This window comes from Nicotiana sylvestris, chromosome 1, assembly GCF_000393655.2.
Source record: "Nicotiana sylvestris chromosome 1, ASM39365v2, whole genome shotgun sequence".
In the NCBI taxonomy this organism is placed as follows: Eukaryota; Viridiplantae; Streptophyta; class Magnoliopsida; order Solanales; family Solanaceae; genus Nicotiana; species Nicotiana sylvestris.
Genome location: NC_091057.1, coordinates 140,858,106 through 140,867,335, shown reverse-complemented (window position 1 = coordinate 140,867,335; position 9,230 = coordinate 140,858,106). Strand labels below are relative to the sequence as shown.

At 38.4% G+C, this 9,230-nt stretch overlaps 1 protein-coding gene across 1 annotated transcript in view; it reads left to right on the top strand.

Moving 5' to 3' along the window:
• The first annotated feature begins 1,917 nt into the window (after positions 1 to 1,917).
• Positions 1,918 to 9,230, top strand: part of LOC138875277 (protein WVD2-like 2) — a 10,985-nt gene continuing 3,672 nt past the window's right edge. The window contains exons 1-2 of the mRNA XM_070154103.1: positions 1,918 to 1,992; positions 9,096 to 9,206. Coding sequence (XP_070010204.1) covers positions 1,918 to 1,992; positions 9,096 to 9,206 — 186 coding nt within the window. The remainder of the gene's footprint in view (positions 1,993 to 9,095; positions 9,207 to 9,230) is intronic.

Genomic DNA, 9,230 nt, shown 5'->3' with positions numbered 1-9,230 from the left:
CGTCCCCCATACCACATATGCCTGCTTGGATACATCAATTTTCTTTTCCGGTTCAGTCTCGGTGATTTTACTCTTCTTTTCCCCTTTCTCTCGCTTCGGGGTTGCCTTGGGCTTCCTTTCTGCATTAGCAATAGCAATTATGGCCTTAAGCGTCAGATCAAATTCTTTGTCTTCACAAATCATCCTGATTATCGGCCCGTTGTTGTGAGCGGGCAGCGGATTATTGGTCATATTTGGGACATCCTCATCTTTCAACACAATTTTCCCCTGCTCTAACAAGTTCTCTACCGCTTGTTTCAATGTCCAACAGTTGTTTGTATCGTGCCCTTCTACCTCTGAATGGTATGCACACCTGACACCCCGCTGATATGATGGTGATTCCGGGTTTTGCCCGTTTGGGGGTATGGGCTGTAGCAAATTCATCTGGACAAGCTTAGGGAATAGGGTGGAGTAGGGTTCACCGATTGGTGTATAGTTGGGTCTCCTGGGTGGTTCCCGAGGATGGAAGTTATTCTAGGAAGGTCGAGGATTATAGTGGTTTTGGTGAGGAGGCTGGTTTCTTTGGAATGGAGGTTGATTTCTGTTAGCCTGTGGTTGCGGTCGGCTGAAAGGTTGAGCATTCATAACCGCATAAAGTGGTGGAGCATAGACCATATCAGAATGAGGATAGTAGTGTTGAGGGGTTATTTCAGAGAACACAGGTCTAGGGGCCCGGTATCTTCTTCCCCCTGATGCTACCATGGTTGTTTCTTCTCTTGTCCTATTATTTGCCATTCCTCCAGACCCGCCTTGGATGGCTTGGGAGGTTGCTCTGATGGCTGCCTGGCTCAAAATCCTACCTGTTTTCAAACCGTGTTCTACTATGTCACCAATTTTGATGGCCTCTGCAAAAGGTTTTCCCATGGCCGACATCATATTCTGAAAGTAATCGGGCTCTTGGGCTTGCAGGAAGACAGTGAGCATTTCTATCTCATCCATTGGAGGTTTCACTCTTGAAGCTTGTTCGCGCCACTTAATTGCATATTCTCTGAAATTTTATGAGAGTTTCTTCTTTAGATTTGTCAGAGAGTTCCTATCCGGTGCAATGTCTATGTTGTATTGAAATTGTCGAACAAAGTCTTGGGCAAGATCATCCCAGATATGCCAACGTGAGATGTCTTGATCCATATACCACTCTGAGGCGATGCCGATTAGGCTCTCCCCAAAATATGCCATCAACAATTCTTCTTTGCATCCGACCCCCCGTAACTGATTGCAATACTTCTTCAGATGAGCAATGGGGTCGCCGTGCCTGTCATACTTTTCAAACTTTGGTGTTTTGAACCCTGACGGCAAGTGTACATGTGGGAACATACACAGATCTATATAGGAGACACTCTTTTGCCCGCTCAAACCTTGCATGTTCTTTAAGCTCTGTTGAAGGCTTCTCATTTTCTTGCCCATCTCATCTTGCTCTGTGACTTTAGGGGTTTTGTCTTGTCCTGGTGTAAACTTATATGGTGGTGGATGAAGGTAGGCATATGTGGGGTATTGCGGAAGTTCTGGCTGGTAAGTAGGAGTTTGGTAAGTGAAGGCCGATGGATCAAACACAGGCCTCGGGACTGCGGGCTGTGTTGTAGCAGCAGATGGTGGAGCAGTGAAGATGTTTGGAGCTGTCCCAGGTATGAATGTCTGGGGGCGAACCTCAGAAGTTCCCCCCACATAGTGAGCAGATATAGTAGGCTTCCCCAACGGGACGTTCGGGTGACTGATTGGAACGTTAGAAGTACCCGTTGACCTTGGGAATAACTCGGGAAATTCAGGGATGGCGCTCGGGGTTCTTTTCCGTTTGTCCATGCATCCCACATCTTCATCACCCTCAGACGCAAGATTCTATTCTCTTCCGCTGCAGAGGACTCCGAGGCCGGGATCCCTGAGATGGGGCTATCTTCAGATGTAGTAACTGCGGGCAAAGTCATTTCTGTAGACATTTCCAAACTGCCTTTCAATCTGGTGAAGTATTGATGCGATGCCAGTGTACCACAACCAACCACCGTTTCTAAAATTTAAGCTGGAATTTGACAACAACAAATGGTTAGTTTGAGACAAGTGCTACGGTTGCATGCGTCATCCTGGCTTTTCTTTTGTTTTCCTTGCTTTTTTTTTTATTTTCTTTTTCCTCTATTTTTTCTCATTTTCTGCTTTTCTTTTTTTTCTTTGATTTTCTTCTGCTCTTTTGTTTCTTTTGTTTTTCCTTTATTTGCTTCCCCTTTTTTTGTTTTTCTCTTAAGGTTACGGTCGAATCCGATGAGGATTGCCTACGTATCGCGATCCCGCACGAATCAGACCAAGCGCAGTTCGTGAAGGCTGAGAATGGAGTAAATAAGCTAACTCTTTTTTTTTGTAATTTTTGAAAGAAATGCTTTAAAATAAGAAAGGGAATAGTTTTGATTTTTTGATTTTTTATTTTGATTTTGATTTTTGTTTTTCTTTTTGAAAGAAAGATTTTAAAAAAAAAATCATTTTCTTTTGATTTGAACTCTGAGAATTTTTAAAAGTACAAGAACAATATTTTTTTTTGAATTTTCATTGGTTTTCTGTTTTTCTAAAGAAGAAAGAAAAAATATTTTGGGTATTGGAAGTTGTCTCTTAATTTATGAAAGAGGGACTTTTAAGAAAACATTTTGAATTTCAAAGTTTTTTTTTTATTTTTTATTGTTTTTTATTTACAAAAGTACTTATAAAGAAAGCAAAATATTTTTGGACTTTTCAAAAATTTTTATGGACATTTACAAAAGAAAGACTTCTAAAGAGTATTTTTTTGGGATTTTAGTTTCTGATTTTGATTTTTTGGATTTTTTGGGAAGAATACTTGAAAATGGAGGAAGCCCGTATTTTGGACCTTGGTTTTTCATTATTTCATTTTTCCGTATGAAAGACTTTTGAAAGAAAGAAACTACCCCCCCTTTTTTTTGAGTTTCAAGAAAACCTTTTATTTGCATTTTCTAAGGAAATATTTCTAAAGAAGAAACTTAAAAAAAAAATATTTTTGGATTTTTTTAAAATCGGGGTCGGAACCGATGAGGTTTGCCTACGTATCTCACATCCAGTGAAAATCAGACCCGCGTAATTCGGTCCGATAAAACTAACTATTTTTGGAAAAAGACTTTTTTTTTTGACAAACACCATTTTTGGAAATACTCTTTGTGTATTTCGACAAACTATTTAAAAATGAAACTTTTCTCTTTTTTTTTTTACTTTTTTTTTTATTTTCTTGACCAATAAACAACCATTTTTTTTAACAAATTCTTTTTTTTCATTTTTTCTAAAAATTTGGCGGAGTTTCGACACTATTTTGACATTGGTTATTTTTTCTAAAACAGATAATCACACTCTCCGTACTCTATTTCTCTCCTTTTTTTTTTTTTTAATTTTCCCACATGCTCCAAAGTCGGTCAGCATGTAAGTCCAAAACAAATAAATGCACAGAAAACAAGTAGGATGCATCAGGATGGTCTTTTCATTTTGGTACATCTGTCCTAGACAGACCCAACCCCTGTGTTGGGCCTCCAAAGTCAAATGCACATGATGCAAACAAACGTTCCTACTAGGGATCCGACATGAAGCTGAGTTATTCTAGGTTCGTAACCTGGGTATTTGTTCTAGACTGTGTACCCAAGCGGACAACTCGAGTCGAGGAGAGGGCTACGTACCGGGGACCCGCGAGATCGTCCGGCTTTGTAACTTGTCCGACCTCTTTCTTATTTCAAGGTATGACACTAACAGAATAGGGAGTCTCGACCAACAAGCTCCTCCCCGGAGGTAAGAAGAGAAGGGTTTCGGCACAGTTTATATACAGTTCAGATAATATCAAAACGGTAAAAAACAACATTTAGCACGTTATGCCCAAACATGTAATAATTATCAGATAATAAAGCCAAATATAACAATTATTCTAAGCTCGAATTCTTGAACCTTGAACCAGCGATACTGGGTTCTTTCCTCAGCGGAGTCGCCAGAGCTGTCACACCTCCTTTTGCGCGCCCGCCCCGAAGGGTAAATGCGTGAGGGAGTTTTTCCAATTTAAGTGATAATATTCGAAATGAGATTATTTATTTAATTCAGAGTCTCCACTTGGGAAAGGTTTGGCTTTTGGTGTCCCAAGTCACCGGTTTATCTTGAATCCCAATTCGAGGAAAATATTCGACTTTCCAAATGAAGTCTGTGAACCAGAAATTCTAAGTAAGGAATTCTGTTGACCCGAGGGAAGGTGTTAGGAACCCCCGAATCCCGTGGTTCTAGCACGGTCGCTTAAATTGTTGTAATGGCTAAATATCTGATTTTAATACATATTATAATTTATGTGCTTTTATCAACTTTAAACCGCTTTTATTATTATTATTTTTAATAGAATTGCAACGTCGTGAAAATGCATCTCGAACCACGTCGCAATCAATGCACCCGTGGTTGTTAATACATTCCGACTCCGTTGAGATTTGGATTTGGGTCACATAAATGCACACCCAAATTTAGGAGATTTGGTATCGCAACTATGCCACGGGAACCGTTCCCATAGCCACGATAATTTATTAATCGCGCCTAAAGCAAACTACGAATATACAATTATTTTTTCTAAACTACTTTGAGATTATTGCAAAGCCGAGAGTTATGGAATTATTGTGGTAAAAGTGATATAGTGTAGATTTTTATTCTTTACCCAGTTTGTATTTGAGCCCGGATCATAATCCTTGCTATGACTTATTAAATCTAAAAGCACAAAATCTCATTCATCTCACTTTAAATTTAAAAAATCCAATGGCTCTAATATACCATAGTTTCTTTAGCGTAAGACTCCATTTTTTAGTTTTTATTAGATAACTATAATAATTTTGAACTTAAAGCCATATATTGTTTCATGAAACAAGAAATTAAAATAATTGAACACTAGAAACATAACACCAACTAAGGAATAAAATGCTAACATAAAAATTGTTTTTTTTTTAAAAAAAAGAACTTCCTTTAAAATAATGACTTATTTACGTTCAAGTCTAACATGGATTTCTCAAATCATATTAATCTAACAACATAGGTGAGAAGCTAATTATTTAGTGACTTGAGAAACTAATTCTAATCAAACACACATAAATCAAAACAGAAACAAAAGAAATAATAATGAAACATTTAAACAGATCTAAATCAAAACTGAAACATTCATCTAATGCAAACAAGAATTTAGAGGAAATGAACCTTTGATATGAATATTCTATCAATAGACTGAGAAGACAACCTTCTTCATGAAATGGATACAGCTCAACAATCGTTACTCCAAAACGAAATAAAGCCAAGCAAAACCATACGGACTAGAAGGAGACTCAAATGGAAACCCGGACTAGCGACTTCGACCGGCGACGAAAATCCAAACGCATCTGTTTCGATTTCTTTTAGCCGATTTCAGCAGATCTTTTGGCTCATTTTGGGTGGTGTTAGGGTGGATTTTATGGCTGTTTGCAACAGGTTTTTGCTGCTATTTTAGAGGTCATTTTGACTAAAAAAAACGGAGCTATTTTCAAGTTTGTTTTGATGTGTTTTGAACGGATTTTTGATGGATGAATTACTGGATCTTTAAGGCTAGTCTTGATGGTGGAAAGGTCATTGTTTTCTGGTTTGAGAAGAAAGAAAGAAGGAGATCCGTTGGGGAGGGGGTGTTCTGCCCGTGTATACCCATGGTATATCGAGTGTATATCGAAGGTATACTCTGTCCGCATTTTTGGGAGGGAGAGTGTATTTGGAGAAAAAAATGGGTAGAGGAGAGAGTTGGGGAGCTCCCCTTGCTGCATATGACCGTGTGTATGTTGAAAAAGCTTAAGAAATGAGGAAAAGGGGGAGAGGTAAAAGTTGTCTTGTTGTTGGAGTGTAATTTAATTTAATTAACTGGTATTTGTAATCTTAACATGGGGAGTTAAAATAAGTATTAGTGAATTTTCGAAATTTATATTAAGGAGTTCAATTGCAGTTTTTTGGTGGAATAAACTGTAATTACTTATAGTAGGAATTAATTGTCACGACCCAAATTTCCCACCCTTGGGAGTCGTGGTGACACCTACTAATGTGAGCTAGGCAAGCCAATCTTCTAAACCAATTTCTTCATTATCCAATTATTTCCTTTTAGCAAACATAAAGAGATAACGTAATGACAACGAAAATTTAAATTTAAGCGGAAGAAAACAATAAAATAGCTTAAATCTGTATATATTACAACTGCTTAAAACTTAATTGCCCAAAACTTGGTGTCACAGATGGTCTAAGATTTACTACATACAAAGTCTAAAGAAAATTATCAATACAATGTCTCTGAATTTAAGGAAAATGAAACAGGGAATAAGGGATACAGGGAGACGCCAGGGACTGCGGACGCCTGTAGGACTACCTTGGATCTCCGCGTGGACTGAAGGTAGCCTCCAAACTACGGTCCAAGAGCTGCTCCGGGATCTGCACATAGTGTAGAGTGTAGTATCAGCACAACCGACCCCATATGCTGGTAAATGTCTAGCCTAACCTCGGCGAAGTAGTTGTGAGCACGTGATTTTTGCCCTATGAGAACTACTCCCAAAAATTCAAAATAAAATGGTTTTGTGTTGTTTGTGATTTATTTGTATTTTGTTTGTGCATGTTTATTTCTACTTTAATTAAGAAAAATACAAAAATATGTGTTGCATGTGCATTTAGGATTTAATTTTACAATTTAGGAATTAATTAAACAATCAAGTTTGTTTTACAAAAGTGGAAAAATCACAAAAATATGTACTGTGCATTTTTGCATTTAATGTCCGAATTATGTGATTTTATCTTTATTCGATGTTTAATTTCGTGTGATAGCTATTATTAAGAGTTAATGTTTTTAGTTAATTGTCAATTTTATAATTTAATCAGGATTTTTAGTTGAAAAGGAATTAAAAGAAAATGAAAGAAAAAAGAAGAAAAGAGTGAAAATTGGGCCAATTTCAATGCAAAAATCAAGCCCAAATCACCCATGAACTAGGTCCAGTTGGCCTGGCCAGAGACGTCTTAAAACGACGTCGTTTGGTCACTCTTAATCAAGGCCGTTGGATTAAATCGATCAAACGACTGAGATTCAATCTCCCTTACCCATTCCCGAACCTGACCTATTACCCGGATCCAGCCACCCCCCCACTTAAACCAAACGATGTCGTTTCCTATCAGTAAAAGGATCCAGGCCGTTGATCGTGCTTGATCCAACGGCCAGGATTAAACCACCCCCTCCGTATATAAGTCCAACCTCTCACCTCACACCCCTCCAAGTCATACCCCCTATTCATTGTCTCTCTCAGAGATGACCCCCCCAAACCCTAGCCGCCCTGAAGCCCTTTCTCCTGAAAGCCGGCAGCAACAACGCCGATGACCATGAAACTAACACCCCTAGAGCACCTAACCACCCTCTCCACGAATCCCTTACTCGTTTTGCTCGAATCAGCCTGTAGCTTCTCGAATCTTCAATCGAAGATTCGAGCAAAACTTGAAACTATCCCAACCGGCCCCAAACTCACACCAAGCCACCCCCTGACCACCTTCGTTATGGATCTGTTAACCGTTTGCCTCGAATCAGCTTGTAGTTTCTCGAATCTTCAATCGAAGATTCGAGCAGAACCTAAATCTACCCCAACCAGTCCCAAACTCATACCGGACATCTCTCTGACCTCCCTCGTCACCAAACCACCGTTGGTTTGGTTCGAATCAGACCGGAACCGTTCGAACCCCAAATCAAACCCCAAGAACCCTAGAAAACCAAAGGCTAGAGTTGGTCCGAATTAAAGGAATTTGGGTGTCCAATGGACCTTAGTCGAAGTGTTCTCAGTTGAGAACACTCGATTAAGGTCTGTTCGACCTCAAAAAGTTCGAGTCAAGGGTTCAACCTGGGTTCATCTAGTTTCTATTTTGTTAAGGTACCTTTTTCTCCTTTCTTGTTCTATTTTGTTACGGTTAATTGTGTTTAGTAGTTATAATCCAATCTTGTTCATTGTTCTTTCTTCCTCTCCATCAGACCTTTTATTTGGTCCAATTTTATCATTGCTTCTGTTGTTGTCGTTTGTTATATGTTATAACTGTTTAATCAATCAAATAAGTTTCTTCAATTAGTCCGGTAGGTTTGAGTGCTAGTTCAACACGATAGTAGTTTAATTTTGGTTTTGATTTTCATAGCTTATTACTGTCTGCTTCCTCTCCTGCCTCATTTGTGTTCTAAATTTTGTGTTAAAATGAGCTCGTTGGTATATTTGAACTTAGAACTGAGCCTGTTGGTATATTCAGTGCATTGAACTGGATTTATTGGTCATTTGTTATCTTGAATTACTAGCTGATTTGAATTGGTTATAGTTGTTGTAGTTTGTTGGATTCAGCTTAGTTAGTGGGTAGATTTGAATAGGTTAGAGTTGAAAGGTTCAATGCAGAGTGAAAGGGATTGGGTAGGACAGTAATTTTAGGGGCTTTAAGAGGGTAATTTGGGAATTGAAAAGTTTAAAAATGGTCAGTTTAAGTGTTCTGTCCAGTAAGTACTAAAGTACCATTAAACTAATGCAATTGTTTAGTGTTAATGGGGAACAAAACATAATGGTATGAAAGGCTTAAAAGGGGATTGATTATAAAATGTTGCCCATACATGTTTGAACAATTAAATAAAGGTAATGACAAAGGATAATGGAAAAAACATACTCTAATGGGGAACAAGTGAATTAAAACAAAACATGTAGTAGTGGTGGAGGAATATCATGGGCAGAAAAATCTGATAAAGCAGAGGGGGCATGCCTGTTTTGGGGGTTATATATAGAGTCATTTTTAGATAGAATGGGGAGCCTTTTTTTTAGTCGAGTCTGGGTTTGGTTCTTCTTCTGGGTCAGAACTGGAAGGCGGGTTAGAGGAAGGTATTCTGAGATGTTTAGGAGTTCTTGAAGGATTCAGTTTTGAAACTAAGTCTGAGAGTTTGAAAAAAGAAGAAAAAATAGGAAAGGATTGAAAGTTACTGTTCCATTGGTTCTTAGTTGGATTTGGAGTCTTAAACACTGATTCATGCTCTCTGTTGCCTGCTGAATCTACTCTTGAAGTCTATTGGTCTACTTTCTGGTTTAAACTCAAGTTCTGTTAGGCTTACTTTGGGTGTTTGTGTTGCTATTGGTATTGCTGGAGCTTTAACTGGTTTTCCTGATTTATTCCTGGTGTGTTTTGCTACTGGAAGTGTT